This window comes from Oncorhynchus nerka, linkage group LG28 (assembly GCF_034236695.1).
Source record: "Oncorhynchus nerka isolate Pitt River linkage group LG28, Oner_Uvic_2.0, whole genome shotgun sequence".
Classification (NCBI taxonomy): Eukaryota; Metazoa; Chordata; class Actinopteri; order Salmoniformes; family Salmonidae; genus Oncorhynchus; species Oncorhynchus nerka.
The window spans coordinates 62,879,866-62,907,721 of NC_088423.1; the positions used below are offsets into that span (position 1 = coordinate 62,879,866).

Sequence of the window (27,856 nt, forward strand, 5' to 3'; positions counted from 1 at the left end):
AGCGTCATCAGTGTACACCTGCACGTCACGATCATAGACCACCACTCCGCGCCCTGCATGGCATGGGCAAACCTACGCAGTATCTATCGACGAACGATGATACACACATCGGGAAGCACTTCACTATTACAATTAGATCAACGGGGATAGTAAAGACTGCCCCCGGGCCCTAAAACTACCAGAAGTTACTATATCCGATGGGCGTCTTCACGCATTTAAATACGTTTTAAAGCGTGTGCATACAGGAATGTGCCGTTTTTTTGGGCGAAGACTTTACATTTACAGCAACCGTAACATAATTTGTATTTCAGCTCAGAACTTTTGGCTACAAACGCCATGGTGTAAAAACGGCATGTCTCGTTTATTCTGGCCATGATGGATTTTTGTTATTTACATAAGTATCACAAAGGAGCGGAATGTAGCTCGCCTGTTTCTCCAACTCCATGAATAGGTGTTTTCGGTGCGTGCAGAACCAACCAGAATCGTCCCTTACACTAGTGCGCAACTGTAAGGCAATTTGTATCACATTCTTTATGGAAGCAGCATTTGATCATCGAGGAATATTCGCGGAATAAGCATTGTTACCCCTTTAAAAAAATGTTCGCCACAACAAAGTAGCTTGTGCGATCGTCGCATCAAAAGTGAGCTGTTTTTATTTTTTCACCTTCGCGTATTTGCACAAAGTGTTTTTTTGTTTTCAAAGCCAAACGGTGAGTAAATCCACTGGGCTACTCTACTAAAAGTTCCGGTGCGTGTAGGAGCGTACAGTGAAATCATGAGGAACAGTGAGGAGGCGGAGGGGTTTCATGGCGAGGCCTCCAACACTTCCATGATCTCGGGAGCAAGTAGCCCATACCAGCCCACCACCGAGCCAGTACACTCAAGGAATGTTTTGGGTGGCATTAGGTGTGACTTTGAGTACCTGAAGTCACACTTTGGCATATTAAAGGCCGTTGAAGTGGTAAGTTAAATAATTAAGTCCAATCATTCAACAGACTGCATGACTAGGCGACTGAAGTGTTAAATATGTGCATATAAAAACTTCATTGATCGATGTGCGTTGTAACCTACTGTGTTTGCATTTGTATATGCGTGTAGCCTGTGCTTGTCTGTTTTTGAGAGATGGCCTGGTTCTTTAGGCACAGTGACATAATAGTAACCCAGTTTGCATGTGGCTCACCCACAGTCCACTATGCTACACTTTCAAATGTTTTCAAATCCAAATTTGTCTCACGTGCCGAATACAACTGGTTTAAGACTTTACCGTGAAATGCTTGCGGCCGAGCCCTTCCCAACAATGCAGAGTGTAAGAATAAAATACACATGAAAGGCGCAATATAGAGGGACACTGCATCTAAATCTTTTAAGGGGGGAGGGTGAGAAGGATTACTTTATCCTAGTGGGAGTTTGACATTGGGGGGGCCAGACCAGTTTTGACCATATCAGTGTACTTGTTTGGGGTATTTGAGGTAGATATGCACATGAAGTCAGTACATAATATTGCAATGGAAGTAGCCCAAATAATGACAAATTCCTCTACTAGAAAGAATTCCATATCAACCACTTATAACAATTGTGTGACTATTGTTTATTTTCATGAAATCAGCAACATTTCTCTAAGCAGTTTACAGGAAGGGGAAACAGAATAGTTCAATGTGGGGTTTGTGCCAGTACACCTAAAACCAGATGTCTAGGTGGGGAGAAGATGCCTCCCAAAGCTATGATAATTCAGCCGCAGAGGAAACGTCTCAGCCAGAGTTTTGTCCCATCTATTGGTGCCAAACTGCTCAGTCGGAGATGGTGCTCTCACATAGCCTACAGATGAAGCACTGGGAAAACCAGTGGAACCAAGGGAATAATGAAGTGCATAAGGGTAACAACCTAAGCCGCCTACTCAGAAGATGCCATGTTCGAATATTGCTTCATTAGCGGTTATAGAACATAATTTGGCGTCTATTCTGCTGTACAGTGGTCAACACAGACTCTTTAAGTGAACTCATTGTACGAAGAGTTTTGATGTTCAGAGGATTCACCAGATTCAATGCCAGAAAAGGCACAGTACCATTCTGACAAGGAGAACAGGGGGAGAGGTGTACCTGGAGAATCACACACACCGGAGATATGTCTTTGAGAAAGACATCTGTAGCCTGCGCGTAAAGTCTGTGCTGAGAGCAACTCTCTGTGCCGAGGTGGATGTCTTCTTGGGTCAGATGATACTGACAAAAATAAGCATGTAATTACAATGTCGTAGTTGGAGAAAGCTGACCAAGTAGAGGCTACATAAAAACAAACAAAACACTGAGGTCAAACAGGAAGTCATGTCTTTCACCACCGTTACCCAAGGCAAATGTAAATGTGCAGTGGAGACAGCACAACTCCCAGTGACATTACGGCAGGTAGCCTAGTGGTTAGAGCGTTGGGCCAGTAACCAAAAGGTTGCTAGATCGAATCCCCTAGCTGACAAGGTAAAAATCTATCGTTATGCCCCTGAACAAGGCAGTTAGCCCACTATTCCTAGGCCGTCATTGTAAACAACAATTTGTTCTTAACTGACTTACCTTGTTAAATAAAGGTAAACTATTTTTAATTTTTTTTTTTTTTTTTACATGTGTGAATGCGACAGGTCTTTCCTATTCATGCAATTCTAATGTAATACCTGCACTGGGCAGGACGTCTGAATGTCATTATCTCACCTTATCTCACCTTCACCATGTCTGCCATCCAAGACCTGTTGGCTTCATGGACCTAGTCACTGTATTACCTTATTAGTCTAGCTTTCACAGCCAAGAGCTGCCTACCAGACGAGCTAAATAACTTCTATGCTTGTTTCAAAGAAAGTAATACTGAAACATGTGTGAGAGTACCAGCTGTTCTGGACGACTGCGTGATCACGCTATCCGTAGCTGATTTGAGTAAGACCTTTAAACAGGTCAACATTCACAAGGCCGCTGGGCCAGATGGATTACCAGGACGTGTACACCGTGCATGCGCTGACCAACTGGCAAGTGTCTTCACTGACCGATTATGATTTTACAACACCGATACCGATTATTAGAGGACCAAAAAAAGCAGACACCGATTAATCAGATTTTTAAATCAGATTTTTAAAATGTATTTATTTATTTGTCATAATGACCATTACAACAATACTGAATGAACACTTTTATTTTAACTTAATATAATACATCAATAAAATCAATTTAGCCTCAAATACATAATGAAACATATTCAATTTGGTTTAAATAATGTGAAAACAAAGTGTTGGAAAAGAAAGTAAAAGTGCAATATGTGCCATGTAAAAAAGCTAACCTCTGATATCCGGAAACTACATTTAGAAACCAAAACGTTTATTCTTTCAGTGAAATACGGAACTGTTCCGTATTTTATCTAACGGGTGGCATCCATATGTCTAAATATTCCTGTTACTTAGCACAACCTTCAATGTTATGTTATAATTACGAAAAATTCTGGCAAATTAGTTCGCAACGAGCCAGGCGGCCCAAACTGTTGCATATACCCAAGAGAAGTGACACAATTTCCCTAGTTTAATATTGCCTGCTAACCTGGATTTCTTTTAACTAAATATGCAGGTTTAAAAAATATATACATCTGTGTATTGATTTTAACCTGTTGCGACGAGCCAGCCCGGATCCGGGATCGTGAATACAGCCTCAAGCTCATTACCATAACGCAACGTTAACTATTCATGAAAATCGCAAATGAAATTAAATCAATATGCTAGCTCTCAAGCTTAGATTTTTGTTAACCACACTGTCATCTCAGATTTTCAAAATATGCTTCTCAACCATTGCAAAACAAGCATTTGTGTAACACTATTGATAGCTAGCGTAGCATTTAGCGTAGCATTTAGCATAGCATTTAGCGTTAGCATTCAGCAGGCATCATTTTCACAAAAAACAGAAAAACATTCAAATAAAATCATTTACCTTTGAAGAACAGATGTTTTCAATGAGGAGACTCAGTTAGATAGCAAATGTTCAGTTTTTACAAAAATATTATTTGTTTAGGACAAATCGCTCCGTTTTCTGCGTCACGTTTAGCTACGAAAGAAACCTGTATCCAGGATTGTGTAAATCTATCCGCAAGCTCATTAGCATAACGCAACGTTAACATTCATGAAAATCGCAAATGAAATGAAATAAATCTATTTGCTCTCAAGCTTAGCCTTTTGTTAACAACACTGTCATCTCAGATTTTCAAAAATATGCTTCTCAACCATTGCAAAACAAGCATTTGTGTAACACTATTGATAGCCTAGCATAGTATTATGCCTGACATTCAGCAAGCAACATTTTCACAAAAACCAGAAAAACATTTAAATAAAATCATTTACCTTTGAAGAACTTCAGATGTTTTCAATGAGGAGACTCTCAGTTAGATAGCAAACGCTCGCTCCGTTTTCTTCATCACGTTTGGGTAAGAACAAAAAATAAATAAATAATAAGTCATTAAAATGCTAACTTTTTTCCAAATTAACTCCATAATATCGACAGAAACATGGCAAACAATGTTTAGAATCAATCCTCAAGATGTTTTTCACATATCTATCGATGATAAATCCTTCGTGGCAGGTGACTTTCTCTTCTGAAGAAATGGAACGCACATGGACCTAGAGATTACGCAATAATTTCGACACAGGACACCGGGCGGACACCTGGCAAATGTAGTCTCTTATGACCAATCTTCCAATGATATGCCTACAAATACGTCACAATGCTGCAGACATCTTGGACGAACGGCAGAGAGCATACACTCGTTCACAGAACGTGCCACAGAACTCATGCTACAGGCGAAACCAAGATGAAACCTCAAACAGGAAATGAGCAGAATTTTTGAGGCTCTGTTTCCCATCGTCTCCTTATATGGCTGTGAATGTGCCCCAGGTGGTATGGGTAGGTAACAATACAGCCCCGCTGATCCTCAACATGGGGGCCCTCAGGGGTGTGTGCTCAGTCCCTGTTCACTCATGACTGCACGGCCAGGCATGACTCCCAACACCATCATTAAGTTAGCTGATGACACAGCAGTGGTAGGCCTGATCACCGACAACGATGAGACAGCCTATAGGGAGGGGGTCAGAGACCTGACCATGTGGTGCAAGGACAACAACCTCTCCCTCAACATGATCAAGACAAAAGAGATGATTGTGGACTACAGGAATGAGGACTGAGCACGCCCCCATTCTTATCGACGGGGCTGTTGTGGAGCAGGTTGAGAGATTCAAGTAGGGCAGGGCGATATATCAAGTGTTTTTTAAAATATATATTTGAGTTGATGTTTTAGCGCGATATGGAAAATGTCTATCGCAAAGAATTGAGGTTATCCACCAATCACAACCCTAGACAGCCTGTCACAAATTGTAACCACGCCGGAGAAGTGTAGCGCCGGTAAGAGTTCCACCAAAATGGAAAGTGAGGAAGCCAGCTCAGGATCGTGAGGATGAAATCATCCCCAAAAAGGGCAGCAATGTTTTTTCAGTTAGATGGAAGTGGTTCGTTCGGGTTTAAGAGGTCTTATGTTAAGCAAACAAATGTCCTGTGCAAAAGGTGTCAAAAGACAATTGCAACGAAAAGCAGCAGCACAACCAACCTCTCCCATCACCTGCAACTGAAACACACAGTGGAATGGGAGGAATGCGTGAGACTACGCAATGCCAATTCCAGCCGCCCGATTCCCAAAACGTCTGCTAAAAGACAAACTACCATAGTCGCATCTTTTTCAAACGTAATCCTTTATGATAAGAAAAGTTTGAGGTGGAAGGAGGTAACGGATGCAGTGACCTATTACATAGCCAGGCTTAAAAAAGCTGCTAGGTACAGTTGACCACAAATATCAGCTGCCAAGCTGCAAGTATTTCACAGAAGAAGCCCTCCCACGATTATACACTTGCTACCCGCGAAAGAGTAGCAGAGAACCTTGCTAGTGTTTCATATTTTTCCACCACAGCCAATCTATGGTCAAGCAGAACATCAGAGCCATACCTAAGTTTGACAGTCCACTACATAAATGAAGACTGGAAATTGCTAAATGTCTGCCTCCAGACGTCATGCAATAAAATGCAAATGAATTACTTAAAAATCATACAATGTGATTTTCTGGATTTTTGTTTTAGATTCCGTCTCTCACAGTTGAAGTGTACCTGTGATAAAAATGACAGACCTCTACATGCTTTGTAAGTAGGAAAACCTGCAAAATCGGCAGTGTATCAAATACTTGTTCTCCCACTGTACATGTACATAATTACCTCGACACCGGTGCCCCCCGCACGTTGACACATTGACTCTGTACCTGTACCCCCTGTATATAGCCCCGCTATTGTTATTTACTGCTGCTCTTTAATTATTTGTTATTCTTATCTTACTTTTTTAGGTATTTTCTTGAAACTGCATTGTTGGTTAAGGGCTTGTCAGTAAGCATTTCACTGTAAGGTTTACTACACCTGTTGTATTCGGCACATGTGACAAATACAATTTGATTTGATTTGCACAGCCATGCTATGCTTCCTATGTAAGGGGGTTTCATTTGAACGATAGTACAGAGGAGTTGATAACATATTCCTTACATGGTGCTTGCCTACGGAGCTGTGAGGGGAACGGCACCTCAGTACCTCCAGGCTCTGATCAGGCCCTACACCCAAACAAGGGCACTGCGTTCATCCACCTCTGGCCTGCTCGCCTCCCTACCACTGAGGAAGTACAGTTCCCGCTCAGCCCAGTCAAAACTGTTCGCTGCCCTGGCCCCCCAATGGTGGAACAAACTCCCTCACGACGCCAGGACAGCGGAGTCAATCACCACCTTCCGGAGACACCTGAAACCCCACCTCTTTAAGGAATACCTAGGATAGGATAAAGTAATCCTTCTCACCCCCCCCCCCCCCCTTAAAAGATTTAGATGCACTATTGTGCTGCTCCACTGGATGTCATAAGGTGAATGCACCAATTTGTAAGTCGCTCTGGATAAGAGCGTCTGCTAAATGACTTAAATGTAATGTAAATGATTTACTCACGGCAGCTCGATGAGGAAATATGCTCAAGGTTGACCATAATAGTTTTACGATAGCAGAGCTCCCATGTTTCGGGCTCGGGTTTGACTGTCAGTTGACCTTGGAGTGTATGTATGCCACTGCCACTGGACAATGATTGACTGACTTGAAGGGCCTCACAGGGGAACTGCTGAGGCCTTTGTGTTTTACTATTTAATCCCCCAGAACACCGCTCAGTGTAACTCATCTGCAAATGTGCCCAGTTTTTCCCCAGAACAAGAGCTCTCTCGATGTTAATGGATCATCCCAGTTCAATCCGCGTTACCGCAGAGTTGATGATTTGATATTGTTGAACTAAATTCAACTCGTGATAATGGACTTGATGACGAAAAGTTATCCTTCCCTTAATAGGCTATTCAGTTACGTAAAATCACGTACGATTTCAGCTATAAATCAAAAGGCATACTTTTATGGGCTAGTGAAGAGGAATGTTCGGTGCTAACCTTGCTGGTCCAATCAGGAGGGTTGTGTGTATAGTATATTTCACATTAGTTAAGTTGAGGTGAAACCCTCCTCCCGTCAGCATGTTTACCTCTCCTAAGGACTTTACTATGGGAACTGTTCCTATAGCCACACCATCTTGGTCTCTGGTCCCGTAGAGGTTGTTGTAACATAAACACTCTGAAGGCCTGAGGTTGACTTGGTGTTACTGGGAGAAGCAGTAGTACCGGGATACTGGCGCTATCACTTTCAGAGAACCTTTCTTTGTGTCAGTCTATGAGGAAACTTTACAAGGGTGTGAAAAGTCTCGTGACAACAGGCTTTTTGTGGATCTCCTCTAAGCATTTCCACAGAGCTCAAGTCATCTTACCCAGTCAGCTCTTACCCAGTCAGCTCTTACCCAGTCAGCTCTAACCCAATCAGCTCTTACCAATCATATTTTGACAGTCCCTCCTTTTTGTACTGTTTCTAATGTAATTTACACTGTGGCCTTTATAATACCAAAATAAAACTCCCTTTTCATCTCTTTTGTAGAGTGTTGCCGTTTGGATTAAGTTGTTACATAGCTATTCAATTGTGTCAATGGACCTTGTAATGTAGATATTTTATTGTGGTGATTTAACAAGGGAAAGTTAAATATTATTGAAGGCCCTTTTTGTAGGCTGTGTATGGCACTAAATTAATTTACCAGATGCTGCTCCGTGTCCGCTAGCAATTCCCATTCTGGAGACAGTGTGTTCTGTTCTAGTGTTTCTCTCAGACTGGTCTTTAACAAACACACATGATAGGCGGAGTTTCTGGCTCTACAGACATCTCTGGGTTCAAGAAACAGGAGACAAACGGTTATTGTTGCACAGATTTCCATGAGCCATTTAGGCCAGGAATAAAATGCACAGGACACCGCCGGTCAAAGGTCGTTGGAGTGCAGTCTGTGTTGTGATGCCTACCTCCGTTCCTTTTCTGGCCACAACAGATGGTGAACAAGACTGGGATCTGACTCCCAAGTGGCCATTGCAAGCAACTCACAATGTAACTAATCCCAGAGATGAACAGTGGGAGGTTTTGGAGAAGGGTGGGTGGGGTTGACATATAATCATTAGTTACACACTTACCCAGCATGCATAGTTACCCCATCCCCTCCCCCCTCCCTGTCTGACACCTGCTCCACACTGGGCCAGGGAAGGGCTGCTTTTATCACGACTCTGCGATGACTTCATCCACTGCATCCACCCCCAGTCTGGACACGTCCACGTTGTAAATGTCACACTGTGTGCACCCAGGCAAACACAGCTCTGATGCGGTTTCAGTTGGCTGCCACAGAGAAAGACATGGGCCCGAATGAATTCCTCGCAGAGGTACCTACTGCAAGTGTGGCCTTGAAAAAGATTTGACGCTCTGAAATAATAATATGTTTGTATGCACGTGACTGTGTGCATGCTTGTGTGTCTGCGTGAGATTGAGTGTTTGGCCCTTCGCAAGGCTGTAATTCCAGTACAAGGCTGTAATTGCAGCAGATGTGTAACGTGTGAAGGGTGGTTAGCCAGAGAACCTGTCAGGAGTGTAGCCTAAGCGCTCTCCTGCCTCAACAACTCTGTGTCAGAAACAGAGGAGTGTTGTGATGAGAAGCCCTGTTGCAGTCCCCTGTTCTGTTCATTAACCGGGCTGACAGGTTTAAGAAACAGCCCGGGGCTTGGGAAAAGAGGTGAGGAAAGGTCAGAAGGAACACGACCAGCTGCCTCCCTGCTGCTCCCATCAGGATCTGGTCCAATGTGCTGGTTGGTTTGCTCCCTGCACTTATCATGTCCGTTGTCTTCTATCTCAGGCAACTAAGATGCCAGTTTTGCAGCAAATTCTGACGTTGACAATATTGCTCTGTTCTATAGAAAACTGTTGTTGTCAGATGGATGATTAACTCATCCTCACGATATCACAAACTTGTTCTTCAGGATAATATATGACTTGGATGGAGAGGAAAGAGTGGCTTCTGATCAGCAGTGTGTTTGACCCAGAAAAAGACAGGATGGATTGGGCCTTGACACTGCGCCAGAAAATGTGTTTTGTTTTCATGAACATTTTTAATATTACAGATGGATTGGTCTTTTATCCAACTTCATAATTATGGTAATTCTTTACACATAAATCATAGGATTCATATTGTCTCCAACGCCATTACAGATAATTGTACAGAGGTGAGATGTTTTTCTCTGTCTAAAGATAATATCACTGTTGCCATGGAAATCGTTGTCTGTCAATCACCCTTTCCATTTAACCAGTACAAAACAGGAGACGGCTCTTCACAGAGAGTTCTGGCTCAATCTGCATTTCAAAAGAGCATGGAAAACAGACAAGAAATCTGAGCAGGTCATACATTATAGAAACATCATGAAGTGTATGCGTGTGCAAATCTGGGTGTCTCATGGTTTGTTAGGGATGGATTCTTTAGGTTAAATCTCAGACTTGGTGTTGGTACTTTTAGAGTTCTTGTCACGCCCTGACCTTAGAGATCATTTTTATGTCTCTATTTGGTTTGGTCAGGGTGTGATTTGGGGTGGGTATTCTATGTTCTATTATTTGTATTTCTATGTTTTGGCCGGGTAGGGTTCTCAATCAGGGACAGCTGTCTATCGTTGTCTCTGATTGAGAACCATACTTAGGTAGCCCTTTTCCCATCTTTCTTTGTGGGAAGACGACTTTTGTTTATGGCTCATAGCATTTAGCTTCACGGTTTGTTTTTGTAGTGTTTATTGTTTTGTTCGGTGTCTTTTTTTCCAAATAAAAAGAGAAATGTACGCTCACCACGCTGCACCTTGGTCCTCTTCTTTTAACGGCCGTGACAGTTCTGGCCGTAAGCAGATCCTCAGACGCTTGGCTGTCCCAAGTCCATGTGGGGAGCCGTAGACTGTCATGAAGTCATGTGACTTCCCTGTCAAAGCTGTGAAACCAAGCATCTGCATAAGACACCTGAAGGCTCCCCTTAGGAACAGGCTTTTTGAAAAGTGGTGGGAGGAGAGAGAGAAAGAAAGGAAAGAGATTCCGTGTGTGTGTGTGTGCACGAGTGCATACATAAGAGTGTGATGTCACTTTTGATGATGATACCAAAATAGTTGTATCTCCCTCTCTTTCTCTCTTCCTCAGGCACTGAGTGATGTGACTAGGGAATGGTCCATTAGCCACCTTTTAGCTTTCTCAAGGTGGTGTGAATGTATACATGGCAAGGGTGCTAAGTGTGTGCATTAGCATGCCTGTAATTCTCCCGACTTCCTGTCACAGAGCTCATACATTTTTGATGATACAAGCTGGACTGGGCCCATTATTCCAGAAGGAACAGATTCTTTATTTAGATCTGTCAGGCAACTAGATCCGGTCTGAGCCCGGCCCAGATGGGACAAAGCCTGGAATATGTATGCGTGTTGATGGCGGTGGTTCTGTCTCCCTCAGGCTCACGCGGACCAACCTGTAATCTGCTGGTCTGAGGTTTGTGGAGAGCCGGGCTGATTGCAACGGAAATCCTTAAATAACACATTAACCTCCGAGTTCTCCCCCATCACTGTGGTGGAGGAGGGAAAATATATCAGTTAACTGTTCACAATGAGGTTGTGGGCTCCTCTCACTCACTTCCCAAGGCAATGCCACTCCATCAGCACCAGTCACCCCAGTCTCATCAAAGTTATTGAAACGTTGGTGTACGGTGAAAGAAACGTGGTTAGTGTCACTAGTTGATATATACACTGCTCAAAAAAATAAAGGGAACACTTAAACAACACAATGTAACTCCAAGTCAATCACACTTCTGTGAAATCAGACTCTCCACTTAGGAAGCAACACTGATTGACAATACATTTCACATGCTGTTGTGCAAATGGAATAGACAACAGGTGGAAATTATAGGCAATTAGCAAGACATCCCCAATAAAGGAGTGGTTCTGCAGGTGGTGACCACAGACCACTTCTTAGTTCCTATGCTTCCTGGCTGATGTTTTGGTCACTTTTGAATGCTGGCGGTGCTTTCACTCTAGTGGTAGCATGAGACGGAGTCTACAACCCACACAAGTGGCTCAGGTAGTGCAGCTCATCCAGGATGGAACATCAATGCGAGCTGTGGCAAGAAGGTTTGCTGTGTCTGTCAGCATAGTGTCCAGAGCATGGCGGCGCTACCAAGAGACAGGCCAGTACATCAGGAGACGTGGAGGAGGCCGTAGGAGGGCAACAACCCAGCAGCAGGACCGCTACCTTCGCCTTTGTGTAAGGAGGAGCAGGAGGAGCATTGCCAGAGCCCTGCAAAATGACCTCCAGCAGGCCACAAATGTGCATGTGTCTGCTCAAATGGTCAGAAACAGACTCCATGAGGGTGGTATGAGGGCCCGACATCCACAGGTGGGAGTTTTGCTTACAGCCCATCACCGTGCAGGACGTTTGGCATTTGCCAGAGAACACCAAGTTTGGCAAATTCGCCACTGGCGCCCTGTGCTCTTCACAGATGAAAGCAGGTTCACACTGAGCACATGTGACAGCCGTGACAGAGTCTGGAGACGCCGTGGAGAACGTTCTGCTGCCTGCAACATCCTCCAGCATGACCGGTTTGGCGTTGGGTCAGTCATGGTGTGGGGTGGCATTTCTTTGGGGGGCCGCACAGCCCCTCCATGTGCTCGCCAGAGGTAGCCTGACTGCCATTAGGTACCGAGATGAGATCCTCAGACCCCTTGTGAGACCATATGCTGGTACGGTTGGCCCTGGGTTCCTCCTAATGCAAGACAATGCTAGATCTCATGTGGCTGCAGTGTGTCAGCAGTTCCTGCAAGAAGAAGGCATTGATGCTATGGACTGGCCCGTCTGTTCCCCAGACCTGAATCCAATTGAGCACATCTGGGACATCATGTCTCGCTCCACCAACGCCACGTTGCACCACAGACTGTCCAGGAGTTGGCGGATGCTTTAGTCCAGGTCTGGGAGGAGAACCCTCAGGAGACCATCCACCACCTCATCAGGAGCATGCCCAGGCATTGTAGGGAGGTCATACAGGCACGTGGAGGCCGCACACACTGAGCCTCATTTTGACTTATTTTAAGGACTTTACATCAACGTTGGATCAGCCTGTAGTGTGGTTTTCCACTTAAATTTTGAGTGTGACTCCAAATCCAGACCTCCATGGGTTGATAAATTTGATTTCCATTGATCATTTTTGTGTGATTGTGTTGTCAGCACATTCAACTATGTAAAGAAAAAAGTATTTAATAAGAATATTTCATTCATTCAGATCTAGGATGTGTTATTTTAGTGTTCCCTTTATTTTTTTGAGCAGTGTAGTTATCATGACTAAATGGTATGCCTCAAGTTATGAATGAACAATATAAAAACAGAAAGCTGTCCTGAACGTTGGCTCTCCTTCTGATTGAATGGATTTGTATGGGTTGATGTGGGTAGTGTCATAATGACACACTCTCTACCCACTCTACTGTAGGACTGTATGTTTATAGTTTATTTTAAGGCTGTCCTTGACCTGTCCCTCTTCCTCCTCCCTCTCCGCAGGCCTTGGCCCTCATAGCCTTCATCTGCATAGAGACCATCATGCTGTGCCTACCCTGCGGAGGGGTCTACTTCTTTGAGTTTGTCAGCTGCAGTGCCTTTGTAGTCACCGGCGTCCTCCTCCTCATCTTCAGCCTGAGTCTGCACACCAAAGTGCCCCACGTCAACTGGAGCCTGACGGTGTGTATCCCACCAACACACACTGACCAATCACATCCTCTTACTGGTTTAGATGTCAATAATTTCTTATTTGACCTTTACTTAACTAGGCAAGTCAGTTAAGAACAAATTCTTATTTTCAAATGACTGCCTAGGAACAGTGGGTTAACTGCCTGTTCAGGGGCAGAACAACAGGTTTAAATACGGACTAGTTTAAATACAGTGTTATTATATAGGTATGAGAGCAACTTGACATGAAGGTTGATGAAGTAAAAGTTGATCAGTTGAACCGAGGATAAACTGAATTTGCTGAAAGTGTACTTGCCTATAAAATGTGGGCGACAAATGAGTTTTAAAAAAATAGCAAATGTCAGTGGTGGATATGCTGGACCCTTCGAAAAAGTATGGCAACACTGCACCGTGTCAACACAGCATCTTTGTGTCCATATCTCATTCTAATGATGTGCTATTTGATCCTGTCATCTCAAACCTGTGTTCGGTGGTATGTTTGGTAATGCTCTATTGCTGTCTTGGGGGTATAGGGGAGCTGTTCCCTCACCTAAGAAAATGAGCACAGCCTTGGGCTTCATCATAAAGCTCTCCGAGGTAACCTTTTTACGAAGAGTTGGTGAGTGTAGGCTCCTGGAAACGTCACATTTGGTTAGAGGTCATTTGATTATTCAGATACATTGTTGGCTGTTCTTTTTCTCTCCCTGCCCTCCTGGTGATCTGTGTGATGCCGTGTCTCTGGATGGGGTGGCGTTGTGGCGTTGGTCTGTCTTGTGCTAGGCAGAGACTGGACCTCTTTTTGTGGCATTGCCCACAACGGCCATGCATTGTCTCAGCTGGCTTGCTCTGTTGTCTCTCCACACAAAGACTTTCAAATGCCCAACTGCCATGCCAGGGAGAGACAGCACAGAGAAGGGTGACCACACACACTGCCCGTTTTCAATGTGGGTGAGTGCTGGCCTAATGAAGGAAGGGAAAGTTTTTGCTCAGAAATGAGGAGGCTGGGAACAGAAATCTCAGTACACGCACGAGTGAAATAGCAGCCTGTGGGAGAACCTGAAGTGGCCTCTTGACTGGATCTTTGACAATGTGCCAAGTAGAGTCTCCCTTCTGAGTGTGAGAGCATGCTGTATGCTGATCTGGTTTGCAGGTTCTCCCTTTCTCACTTTACTACAGATCCTTCTGTGCCAGCTCCTTATGGAAATCAGGCAGTGCATTGGCTTGAGTGGAGCGACGGTTTCTGTTTAGATGGATGAACCTGTGGCAAATCACAAACAACATATTACTGATTTACTTTGCTTGACTACTGATGAAACATGAGACACAGTGCATTCCCCTTGAATATGTAGCCGTATGGTTTATTTTCCTTGATTCTTGGCATCTGTTGAAATAGTGTGCAATGCTGTCCTGTTTGTGTGTGTGTGTGTGTTAGTAGTCTCTGCTGTTTGTTGAACTGAATGTATTCTGCAATGTGTTTTTGGTGACTTTTCTTCCATGAAGTCTACTCCCACTTCAGAGAGTTTGTCTAGATATGCGTGCTTCCTGTTGCCTTAATCCTTGTCTAAATCAGCATAAACACGCAGCTGAAAACCTTTGGTAGAGCCATTTGAAGGGGATGTTTCTACTAGAGCCTCGACAGCCCTCCTCATCGAAAGACCACTCCTAACATACTCACACTTTCTGGCTTCCAGAGAGTCCCTGACTGCTCTGCCAAATGCTGAGCTTGCTGACATCTCCCCGTCTCCCAAAGAAGCCAGTAAGTCTAAGCGGCCTTCCTGTCTCTCTGCCTCGAGGCTGAGGTTGAAGGAGGGGTTGGAGAAGTGTGTCACTCTGCAGAGAGAGAAAGCGAGAGGCAGTGGTTTGACTGGGGTATTTAAAGGCAGGCGCTCCATCTTTTTCTACTGCTTTACAAACCGCCGCTGTGCATGTGGAATGTGGGAATGGTTTCTCCCAGAGAGTATTGTGCTGGGGTGAGCTGGACCTGAAGTGAGCTGGATCTAGGGTTAGATGGATCTGCGGTGAGCTGGATCTAGGGTGAGCTGGACCTGAAGTGAGCTGGATCTGGGGTGAGCTGGATCTAGGGTGAGCTGGACCTGAAGTGAGCTGGATCTAGGGTTAGATGGATCTGCGGTGAGCTGGATCTAGGGTGAGCTGGACCTGAAGTGAGCTGGATCTGGGGTGAGCTGGATCTAGGGTGAGATGGATCTACGGTGAGCTGGATTTGGTGTGTGTAGTAGAGGGAGCATGGCAGTATTGACGCTGATAAATCAGTCCAGTAACTCCAGTTGGACCAGTGTATGCTCTGCTGATACTATTGTGTTGGTGATGGTGGTGTGTCCAGTGGGAGATCCAGCTCTACAAGATAGCCTAGCGCCGCTGTAGAAACACATCAGACAGATTAAACCCCAGGAAAAACAGCACTTTTCACAGTTTTACATCCCACTGAGCACCGTTTGCTTTCTCTTCACACATTTTGCCGAACAGATCACACTCAGACACACTCTCTATACCTGCCACGCACACAGACTGCATATACAGGGAGTGAGGCATTAGAGAGGATTTGCCCTACATCTGAAGCCAAGTGTGAGACTCAGGCTTGATTTGTCTCTGATTGATTCCAGTGTATGTGTGGTTTGGTGGTCTGAGTTGTACATGTGTGTTGGTGAAAAACGGGGAGACTTGAGTCTGGTCTGGCCAGTATTCTGGTTTTGAGGTTCTCACTTGGCTAGTGTTCAGTCTTGAGTCTGGTTTGGCCAGTGAGTCTGTGGGAGAGAGTTGGTGTCATGTGAGACGATGTGGGTTATGACTCCCATCACAACAATTCACATGGGGGGCCTTGCCCCAGTCATGCTGGGACATTTATTAAGCATACACTGAAGGACCTGTCAGCCAGCCAGAACAACACATCCTGAAAGCTCACGAAGACACAGTGCCCTATGTTCATGTGAATAATCAGGTCCTTGTACAAGGACCTTCGGTGATTGGCTTCAGCGCCAATTACTATCAACAGAGAACAAGAGAACAGCACAAACAATTCCAAACATTTAGATAGCTGATGGATTGACAAGTATGACAAAGATGTGGGTTACAGAGACTCTAAATATGCAGCTTTGATATGACAGAAACTCAAAAAATGATATCTTAATATGTTACTTAAATATTACAATTCTGAAATACAGCATGAGCAATACCGTACCAGTCAAAAGTGTGAACACACCTACTCATTCCAGGGTTTTTCTTTATTTTTACTATTTTCTACATTGTAGAATAATAGTGAAGACATCAAAACTATGAAATAACACACATGGAATCATGTAGTAACCAAGAAAGTGTTAAACAAATCAAAATATATTTTATATTTGAGATTCTTCAAAATAGCCACCCTTTGCCTTGATGAGAGCTTTGCACACTATTGGTATTCACTCAACCAGCTTCATTAGGTAGTTACCTGGAATGCATTCAAATTAATGTGTGCCTTGTTAAAACTTCATTTGTGGAATTTCTTTCCTTCTTAATGCATTTGAGCCAATCAGTTGTGTGACAAGGCAGGGGTGGTATACAGAAGCCATTTTACGCCCCCTGTCTCCTGTTCATAAGAACTGCATCCTGCCCAATAAAAGACCCACGCTCCACCAAGCCTCAGGCCACCCTTCTCATCTCCATCCATCCGTCCGTCCGTCTGTCACTCTTTCCCATTAGAGCTGGACACCACAGAGTTACCACTTTCTATCACATCAAAAACATGGTGGAAGAAAATGTGTGTGTGGTTTTAACCGCTAGATGGGTAGCTTTTATTATTGCTTTTATTTGAGTCTACTTGGTAAATATTTTCTTCTTCTTCAACTGCCCTGTTGGTTAAGGGCTTGTAAGTAAGCATTTCACAGTAAAGTCTACACTGTTGGTTAATTAAGGGCTTGTAAGTAAGCATTTCACGGTAAAGTCTACACTTGTTGTATTCGGCGCATGTGACCAACAGAGTTTTTGTTTATTCTTGTTATCTGAGGTTCCTTTGAGAAACACTGCTGTTTTTTGTCTTCTTTATGGGTGGGGATGGTTTTTAAAGTTGTTATATCACATGACCCTAAAACATTACTCAACATAGTCTCTGCACGACATGGCGAGAGAAGCTAGTACTAACCCCTCGTATGTATGTACAGTAACTATCAGTCTAAACGTGACCTGTTAATTAATATGCGTTGTCTGTCTGTCTGTCGCCACAGGACCTGGTCAACACTGCAGCCAGCACCGTCTTCTTCTTCCTGGCTTCTGTGGTCCTGGCTGCTCTCAACCACAAGTCCGGTGCCGAGATCGCAGCAGTGGTGGGTTCCCCCTGTCCCGCCCCACTGCATCCTCATCCTGGTCACGCCCCTCGTGACCCCCTGACCCTGGCCTTCTCGGGAGTGACCACCCTGTTTATCAGTCTGTCTCAGGTGTACACCACTGAAACATGGGCTGAGGTCTTTCTCCTTTCACCCCCTCGTCCTCTCTTCCCTTACTCCCCGCTCTCTGTGAAATAGTTCTTTGATCCGTTATTGTGCCACGCAAAGAACAGTGGCTGGTGTTGCATGACCCACTGGATTTCTGTTGTTTGAAGAGTTGCCTACATGTATCTAAAATATACATCAGGGAGCTTTACTACAAAATGTGATGTTCAGAGGTATGTTCAATAATCAAATCGAACGCAAGACATTTAGCGATTAGCTACAAGCCTCCCTGAAGTTTTTCTGTTGATTTTCTTTTCTTTGTCTGTCCATGTTATACTGCATTTCCTGTTAACTGCTGCCTCCCTGTGGAAGGTAGCCTGAACTGCATTTCACCAAGTCAATATGGCATTTCCTCCCCACTTACGGTATAATAAATCCAAAATAGAATTGCTGCTACATCAAGTTGCTTGACAGTGTGAGAGGTTTGACGATCAGTTGGCCAGGCAGTAATTGGCCAGCCCAGGTACAAAGTGTTCATGTTCAGGGAAGTGCTGGGAGCTTGATGATGTGTGAGCAGAGCCACGGTGAATGTTCATGGCTCCATTGGCCACCCTGCTGCTGCCACATCCACACTATTTACTGACTCAGTCCCTCCCTGGAGGTTATGAGCTGATTTCTGATTCCTGTCCTTTCAGCTCTGAGCTGTGACATGGACGTTTACTCTGGAGTTCAGCCCCAATCCCCTGGTTGGAGAGAGAGAGGTCACACCTCATTGGTTTCTCTCTCGTTTTGCTCTCTTGTTTCATTCTCTTTTTCGCTCTACCTTTTCTCTTTCTCTCGGTCTCTTTCTCTTTTGACTATTAACCCTCTTTGTAACCCTCAGCCTAATTTTGATGTCTCTCCCTTTCGTTCCTTGCACCGCTCGCTCCATGATCTCTTGCAGATGATGTGAATTGTCTGGCAAGGCTGACTTGTTTCCTTACACATAAGAAAGCATGCACGCCCTCGCACACACGGCTGGTCCCTTGATTCCTGTGGTTGTGCATGAGGCTGGATCAGCAGAACTGTGTACTACGGGCGCCCGGCTGGTGGCCTGGGGATTTGTGCTGAGTCGTTTATGGTACAGATGTTCTCAGCAGGACGTTTCTATTAAACATCCTGGGCTTTTTTCAGGCCTGGAAGGGGCCAGTGAAAAGCCCTGGGCTCTCCTGCTGGGGAGGGATGGAGGGAGCCGTGGGAGGTGTGTATTTGTTGAATCCCACTCTTGTCTATTTCTTTAGGGGCGTAGACTGTATAAAGGGCTGCGATTTGGAGAGGGATTAGACACGTTGTGTGTGACTGTTTAATCAGCCAAATGTCTTACTGTAATTATACAGTAGTCCCTATTTGAGATGTATTTACTACTGGGACTATTAGGAAGGACTGGAGGGAGGTGTCATTTCCTCCTGTACTACTTGGAAACCCACATTTATTTTAAGATCATAGTAACAGAAATTCTGTTGTGTTGAATCGTGTTTCTGTAACTTCCTGTGCAGGTCTTTGGCTTCCTGGTGACGTGTGTGTACGCTGTGAACACCTTCCTGGCGGTGAAGAAATGGCGTATTGGTGATGGGCGCTCAGTGGCGGTCCAGACCAGTGAGTACATGCGAGCCCGCACTGCCTCCCGGGGAGAGATGGAGGCACGGCCTGACCTGGCCTGATGGAGTTGACATTCTGAGACCAAGACTGACATTTAGGGCTTCTATCTTACCATACCCTCTCTCTGACTACCCCCTAGTGACATAACCAATCACCGTACCCACTCCATGGATGAGCACTGCAGCCTCTTTACTTGTGGGCCTCGCTTGGCGAGAGTCCCCCAAGGCCTGGACCCAGAGCCCTATCCCCCTGAGTGTACCAATAAACAGACTGGCTCAGAGATCTACCTCTGTCGACGGTCATCAAGAGCATTGATTTGATATGAATGAAGTGTTTTTCTGGTTTTGAATTCAGCGTGGTTTGAAATCTTGCACCAGTGTTTGGTAAATGCTCTTGACTGTGACTTGGTATCTATGGCCACCAGCACGTAGTGTACAGGGTTTGGTGGTTGTTTTATTTGCAATACGTACAGGTAGCACTGTGTTTAGATATGTATTTTTTTTTTTAACACTACAGATCTGACACACAAAGAGAACAACAATTTAATAAATTCAATTGATTGATATTTTTTTTTAACGTGAACTTGAAAAAAAAGGACCAAAAGCTTAGGCCTATTCGTTACGGCGGATCAACCGGTTATTACGTTTTTATGAACTCCGATACTCCTGAAACACATTCCCAACACAGTTCAGTTCCACAATGCCATTACAGTTCAGTTGTCTCTCTCTCTGTAGAATATGTAAAGTAACCCTCCTCAGTGTATCTCACTAATACACAACAACCGAACCACATGGACGTTTGAAGGAAGATTGAAGGTATTTGTTTTTTACTATTTAGTTTTATTGAAGGACTTTTGATTTACAGTTTCTTCAGAAAATATTCACACCCCTTGACTTATTCCACATTTTGTTGTGTTACAGTCTGAATTCAAAATGGATGAAATAGATTTTGTCTCACCCATCTACACACAATAACCCATAATGACAAAGTGAAAACATGTTTTTACATTTTTATTTTGCTAATTTATTGAAATTCAGGCTGTAACACAACTAAATGTGGAAAAGGTCAAGAGGTGTGAATACTTTTTGAAGGCAATGTAGTTGGTGTGGGTGCTATTTGTAAACGGTTAAAGAGTATGAATCTGACGTGTATAGGCGTTGTACCTATAGTATATCTGGCCTAGTGAGTGACAGACAAATTGCACAGTGGTACGTTACTAACTTGGTGGTACGTTTGATAATTGAGCGAAATACTGATAAACGGGTGCTGGTCGAGGTCAGCGTCCATAGCACATCTCAGGTATTGGCTGACTCATCATTTATGTTCTATTGTCTGTTTGAAACTTAAATTTGGCAACACACACATTTGTCAAAAGATGTTGCCGCCTTAATAATTGGGTCCACGGCATACTCATTCACAGAATGGCGCACCAATGTATCTCAGTTGAATGTGTGATCTTATTCATCTTATATAGCATGCATAATCACATATCTTATTTCATAAAACACCCTCGCAGTCAATTTAACTTCCTGGATTTTTTTGTTTTGGTACAGATAGAGCAAGAAACATTGAATTCACATTTATGGAGATGTAGCCTGTTCATATGTGCAAGTTTGTACTGAATGTGTCTTGGATGAAGGACTTTTAGAAATGTTGACATGTGTTCTGGTCTTTGTATTTTTTGTTCTAAATAGTATTGTGTGTTTACATCTACACAACATTGTGATTCCGGGTGTTCTGTATCCCACTGACCCTGCTGGTGATACTGTATGTATATGTGGATTATGGTAAAGATACCCTCAGAGGAACTACTCATGGTGGATGCTTTATATGTACTGAAGTGCACCCACTCCTAGTTGTGGGACATCTTACAAATGTTTTAAAAGATGCCATCTTTGTCAAAGTGATCATATTTTGTGTTCAGAGTTGATGAACCAATATCCTTTGTGAGGACAGTGGGAACAATCTTAAGGCCTAACTACATGAATGACTTTGTAGGTGAGGGCAGGGACATTGCACATCTCAAATTGCAGATTTAATTTGAATGAGTTGACCGTAATCACTGTTGATTATGATTGAAACTGTGTGAAGAATAGACAATCAAATGTGTGTATTTATGTCTCTCTATTCAGGACTGGGTTGATTGTTTTAAGTCGTATATTATGCCTTGACTTCACAGTAGTGGATCCATCTCCTTTAACTAGCAATACATTATGCTCTAACATACAGTAATAGGCCATGTGAGTGCATATGTAATCCTTGCTTTAACTAGTAGTGAAATGACGTGACTATAGTGGAACAATACAAGTTAATGCTTCGTGATGTCCTTAACAATCGAGAGCACTCTGTAAATATAACCTAATATTTTGAGATGGGTGTATTTATCTTACAGTAACGTAAAGTCCTTAAAACAAGTTTACCGACAGTGCTTCGTGCAGAGGTTATTGCTTGTGTCAAGGTTTTGAACCACTCAACATCTGAAATGGCTTATCTTAGAGTGAAGACTTAACTGCTCTTATCTTTTTAAGGTTTGACCTTGATTTTCTTAAATGCTCTGTCACTGATACAAGTATTTATTGTACTCTAGGAAGCAGTATTAAAATCTGTATTGTTGTATGGAAAGAATTTTCCATTAAAAAAAAAAAACTATAGTTTGGTGACAACCTTGTCTCAAAATAAATGGGTTTGGAAATACTGTTGAACATGTCTTCATTTTTTATTAAACAAATTAAAGCGTACAAATAGCTGAAAATCAACTGATTTCTTACTTATTTTCTTTACATGACCTGCAAATTGACAAATGTTTGATGTACAAACCTGGTAAGAAAACCCTTCTGAATAGGAAAACATTTTGGTGTACCATTTTCAATAATTGAATGTAGTCCTACCCCATATGCAGTTTACATTTCAAACACAATCACAAAAGTCTCCCAGTGCTTCTCCGTGATTAAAAGCTTCCGGAATTGGAAGAAAAGAGAAGACCATATTCTGCTGACAAATCAAATTCAAACAGGAAGTGGCCATTTAGGAAGTAGCTAAGTGCCATGCACAGTCAGTCTTCTCAGCTCAGTGAACATAGATCTATCACAAAATGATTTTAACGCTAGGATATCACATCAGATACAGCAACATTTTCAATTAAGGACACCAGAAAATGAAAAATCAAGCAAAGCAAGTATGATGATCGGACAGACGGTGTAACCAGCCAACCAGCTGCCAATCTTTTCAATTGTGTAAAAATGTAGTGTCATCTGCCTTTGTTCCCCATGCTCCTCTTTGGTATTATGGAGGCTGAGCAACTGTAAACCAATAGCCATCACTAAAAATACCACAGTTCATTCAAAGCTTCAGAAATGTATTTCAGGGTTTGGGCAATTTTAGAGCATTTGGAAAATAATAAAGTAACTAATTGATCATTTGTATGTGCCAACATTCCAAAGCGCTAAAGACCTGTTTTCACGTCGGTTTAAAATGAAATGTGAATCCTTCGGGATGCCGTTGACGTCTGCAGAATGGATGTCTTCCTGCCAGGCATGGTGGACGACACACACACATGGTCCCTGGGCTAGAACCTCTTCAGTCCGAGTCAGAGTCTGAGTCATTGTACTCTATAACACAGAAGAAAAAAAAACTTTTACACTGAGGGTATAAGCAATGCATGTCTTTGTCTGTCTGTGCCTATCCCTTTCAAAGAGGGAAGTGAAGGCCTGTGGTCTCTGCCCTCCTTACGCAATGATCAGGAATGAAAGTTAGAGATGAATATAAAGTCTATATAATCGTGGAAGCCAATCGTGATAGGTAAAAACACATACAACATAGATGATTAAAGAGTTAATATAAATGTTATTAACATAGTAACAACTAGGTTGTGATCAGATACAGTTTCATGGCAAATGAGAAATCATAATTCATATGTTACCATGTTTTGTTTATTGAATAGATTAGCTACTCAGCATGGTCAGAACGAAGCACAATCTGCAAAGATTATCACAGACGATGTGCTGACTCCCCAAACACACTCCATGAGTATTCACTCCCACTGACCTATGGGACCCTTGGCTGAGTGAACTTGAGCCATGTCGTCCACAATGTGGCTTATGATTTCTATCAGCAAACTGCAAGTTTATTTGTTTTCCTAAACTGCCCAAACAAATTTTATTAGAACTGACAGAAACAAAAACCCTGAATGGAGGGTCAGCACTAAGTTCTCATTTCTATATTTCCTGTAGCCATTTTGTGGGAAGAACAGGGAAGGACTGAATGTTTCTGAGGAGTATACAGTATGCAGCATTGGAGACAACATGTAGATTTACATCAGACTATATACTAGACATTATTTGAAAGAACGCTTTACCTGAGGTTCTTGGTGGCTCGTCACCTGAGTCCCCTCCTTGTTTGAGGAAATTAGCCAGGTCATTAAAGATGAAGTAAAAATCTAGAGCAAAAACAATGGTGGCAATGAACCCAAACACCTGGAGGGAGTGGAAGAAAAGAAAACCTTTGATATCAACATGAAACAGCTAGTAAATCCAGAAGGGGTGAATTGTCTGACAGAAGCTAGCTGTAACATGATATCCAGACACAATGAAGTAATGCAGTGGAGTAACCAGACACGACTTCTGAGTTCAACCTTAACTTCAGAGTTCAATGGGTATACTGTACATCAGGGGTGTCAAAGTCATTCCATGGGAAGCCTAGTGTCTACAGGCTTTTGTTTTTTTGCCTTTCAATTAAGACCTCGACAACCAGGTGTGGGGAGTTCCTTACTAATTAGTGACCTAAATTCAACAATCAAGGACAAGGGAGGAGCGAAAACCCACAAACACTCAGCCCTCGGTGGAATGAGTTTGACGCCTGTGCTGTAAATGCTGAGGAGATACAACTCCGATCGTGGCATAGGCTTGATGAGAGATGTGTGGATAGTGTCAAAGAGCTTTTCTTACCCCTGCTGCTTTAGAGGCCCCGTCTGTGAACTTGGAAACGGATATTATGGAGATGATAAAAAAGATAATGGACGCACTGACACAGCGCAGAAAATCCTAAAAGAGAGATAATACAAATTAAAATGTAGTTTGCTTTTAAAATGGGCTATCATCCCTACTGTACCCAAGTGGACTATAAATATACTGAGTGTACAAAACATTATGAACACCTGCTCTTTCCATCAGATAGACTGACCAGGTGAAAGCTATGAGCCCTTATTGATGTCACTCATTAAATCCACTTCAATCCCTTCAATTAGTCCACTCTGGCTCCCGAGTGGCACAGCGGTCTAAGGCACTGCATCTCAGTGTAAGAGGGGTCACTACAGTCCCTAGTTTGAATCCAGGCTGTATCACATCCAGCCGTGATTGGGAGTCCCATAAGGCGGCACACAATTCGTCCAGGTTTGGTCGGGGTAGATGTCATTGTAAATAAGAATTTGTTCTTAACTGACTTGCCTAGTTAAATTAAGGTTAAAAAAAATGTAAATGAAGGGGAGGAGACAGGTATAAAAAATTAAAAAATAAGCCTTGAAACAATTGAGACATGGATTGCGTATATGTGTCATTCAGAGGGTGAATGGGTAAGACAAGATTGAAGTGCCTTTGAATTAGTAGAAATGAATTTTTTCACGCTTAACAGTTTCCTGCTTGTGTCAAGAATGGTCCACCACCCAAAGGACATCCAGCCAACATGGTCACAACCGTGGGAAGCGTCAGAGTCAACATGGGCCAGCAACCCCTGTGGAATGGTTTCGACACCTTGTAGAGTCCATACCCCAACGATTTGAGGCTGTTCTGAGGGAAAAGTGGGTGCAAATCAATATTAGTAAGGTGCTCTTAATGTCTTGTACACTCAGTGTATACTCACCATGAGGGGGAAGTGGAATCCCTTAAATCGCTCATTGAATTTGGTGGAATAGGCAAAAAGGAGGAAGAGGGCAGCCAGGAACTCAATGAGGGGTGCTGTGACAAAGGCTGCTGCCGTGGATGCCACAAAACAGATGAACGCGATGAGGGACAGAGCCTGACAGAGAAGACAGAGGGAGGGAGAGATAGAGACAGTGACTAATAGAGTGCAAGGCGTACTAAAGTTACTTTGGTCCAAAATCTCCCTTTCCAGAAATGTTGCAGTGACCCGAAGCATTTGCATTTCCTGTCTCAAGCTGTAAGGAGATGCAGCTGTTGAATGACAAATAACATACACAGGCCTACACACGACACCCACAGACACACTATAAGCCTATACTGTACGTGAGTTCAAAAGTGTTTCGCTTGTTTATACACACATGTATTAACGCGACTGTTCACTTTAGCTAAGCATGAAACATGTTTGTCTGGTTGATCACAAATCCTGAAAGATGCAACTTGTCTTTGTGATTTCAAAGACGCCCATAAGTCTTTAATATCAGCATCCAGTCTCTCCACGAATCACAAGTTTATGTTTTCTTTGTAAACGCATTTCTGGTGCTAGTGCTTGTTTTCCTACATCCCCTTGTCCTGAGTTTCCTCCGGGTCAACATCATTGGACGAGACAAGCCCAGGCACTGTTATCTCCACAGAGCCATCTTGTATTTGTTACACTGGGCCATCAAAACCATAGAGAAGGCTCACCTTGGGGTGGGAACTCCCCCGAAATGCAACAGACTACTACTGCTGCTTTCATAGATACAACCCTGAGCACACTGTTCATCTATCTTACACTTAGAATGTGTTTCATCGTTGAATAACGTTGAATATCTTCGTAACGCACAGCAGAACTGCTTATCAGACATTTTGTCTGACCTCGACATGGCTAATGTTTCTCATCTCAGACGCCCAATGCTATGTTTCTGCATAGTAAAGCAACAAGGTAAATTCTCTAGGAATCTTGGAATCTAAAACTGGCTTCTGAGAATTCTGGCACAACACATTTCTTGTCAATTGGATGCTACGAGCGACAAACTAAACGACTTAAGCAGCATTATTGTCATTCCAGCTATTAACAATCACGAAAAACTCTATGCATATATGTTTTCCAGCTGTCTTGAGCCACTACTAAAAACCAGGATATTTCATTGTGAGTTTTTTAAAGTCATAGTAGCACCCATGTGGTTTCTAGCACTAACAAGGGAGAGGATCATATTCTAAGTGTGTGTAAAGAGGCTGCATTGTTCTTGGAGACTGATTCCGTTACCTTATAGGGCCAGTCAGCCAGAGCCCTCTAATAAAAGCCCTCTATTCTATACAGTATATCTTTTGGGCTACATGCCCTCCAGCAGAGTCAGTTAGTTAGAGACTGAGAGGGTTGATCATTGTTTCATGCAGCACATCCAGGAACTGAATCTCACATGACATACATGGGAGAGTCCATGATAATAACATATGTGTTCAATCGGTTCAAATCCTTGGTGATGACCCCTTTCACAGTGAAGATGTCAAAGCAGAAACACTCTCGTTTCACTTCCTGATATCTGAGGTTTGAAATAATCAATACTCATTGAAGAATTAATGGAGTTCATTTGTTTGCAACGATTTGTATTTTTTTTTTAGCAAACTATCTCTTTTAAAATGTATTTTTTTACCATTACCATTTTGGTTTAATTGCATGTGCAACAGGCTACTGCACATCATGTCAAAACCTATTAGTAGTTATCCAGTAATACAAAGCAGCACCCCCGACAGTAGACTGACCACATGAAGTATAGAACACGTTACAGTTGTATGTAAGGTCTATTGCTTGCTTGTGTAAACATGAATAGGCCTACACTAGGCTACATGAATATGAATGATAGTTTACAGGCTACATGTCTCCAAAATGATCCATATGCATTATGTCTTTCGTTTAACTGGTATAACTCAAAATTCTCACTTGAATGAAAAGGTAGTCAGTCGTAAACTTAAAACCTTCTTCCAAAGTAAAAAAATATATATGTGGCGAACTAATTCATAAATACTTTTTTTTGCGCCTTTGACGAAAACAAAACGCTCCCTTGCCTAAATGAGAACCGTGTGATGGACACATTGACCTCAATAGAAATGGGCAGAATTCAATGGATGTGTTTTCCATATAGTTTAACCTAAACAGCTGTTTGAAGACTTGGTTAGGATAGGATACATTAATCCCAACAAAAACCTACTTTTGAGCGTTCAAAAGCGTTACACTGAATAGCACAAACCCGTTAAATCGAGTGCACCCCGCCCCCGCCAACTAAACTTCTACGCATCTGTTTGTCTTGGCAGCGTTGAAGAAAAGTATTCGGAAGAAACAATGGAAATAAAGACACTAATATATTATTTGAAATGCTACGTTACCACTTCTGCAATAAGAAGTTGTCCTTTCCGTGAAGATGCGAATTCTTTTGCGATTGGGAGAATCGTTTGAAGGACACTTTGGCGCGGTCCAGTCGTACCGGGAGCTTCGATGTCCCCCATTTCAAAGATAACGTTTGACTTGAGTAATGGTTACAGATCCAGCGGGCTGGAAGAGTTGAGAGTGGAAAATACAAAAGCCCCGAAAAAAGAGTGTTGCTTCTTGAAGTGGAAACGGAAATAATGACAGTGCGAAAACGTAGTTCACAAAGGCGCAACATCTGCATTCCAGAAGAGATGTTAGTTGACTGGGCTAAGTGCATGCG

At 43.1% G+C, this 27,856-nt stretch overlaps 2 protein-coding genes across 3 annotated transcripts; one reads left to right on the forward strand and one right to left on the reverse strand.

Annotated features, from left to right (window-relative positions):
- The first annotated feature begins 52 nt into the window (after nucleotides 1-52).
- Nucleotides 53-21,959, forward strand: LOC115113515 (CKLF-like MARVEL transmembrane domain-containing protein 4). The gene is made up of 4 exons (XM_029641273.2): nucleotides 53-961; nucleotides 13,031-13,207; nucleotides 17,416-17,514; nucleotides 19,155-21,959. Exons 1-4 carry the CDS (start codon nucleotides 776-778, stop codon nucleotides 19,317-19,319), a joined length of 627 nt encoding a protein of 208 aa, XP_029497133.1. The 5' UTR covers nucleotides 53-775; the 3' UTR covers nucleotides 19,320-21,959.
- Nucleotides 21,955-27,845, reverse strand: LOC115113516 (CKLF-like MARVEL transmembrane domain-containing protein 3). 2 transcript variants are annotated; one of them, XM_029641275.2, is made up of 5 exons: nucleotides 27,534-27,818; nucleotides 25,111-25,266; nucleotides 24,201-24,296; nucleotides 23,612-23,729; nucleotides 21,955-22,865 (listed from the first exon to the last, which is right to left on the reverse strand). In XM_029641275.2, exons 1-5 carry the CDS (start codon nucleotides 27,651-27,653, stop codon nucleotides 22,834-22,836), a joined length of 522 nt encoding a protein of 173 aa, XP_029497135.1. In that variant the 5' UTR covers nucleotides 27,654-27,818; the 3' UTR covers nucleotides 21,955-22,833. The 2 variants fall into 2 exon arrangements, with proteins under 2 accessions (XP_029497135.1, XP_064869073.1); XM_065013001.1 differs by lacking the exons at nucleotides 21,955-22,865; nucleotides 23,612-23,729 and having other exon boundaries at nucleotides 24,207-25,037; nucleotides 27,534-27,845.
- Between the last annotated feature and the right edge of the window lie 11 nt (nucleotides 27,846-27,856).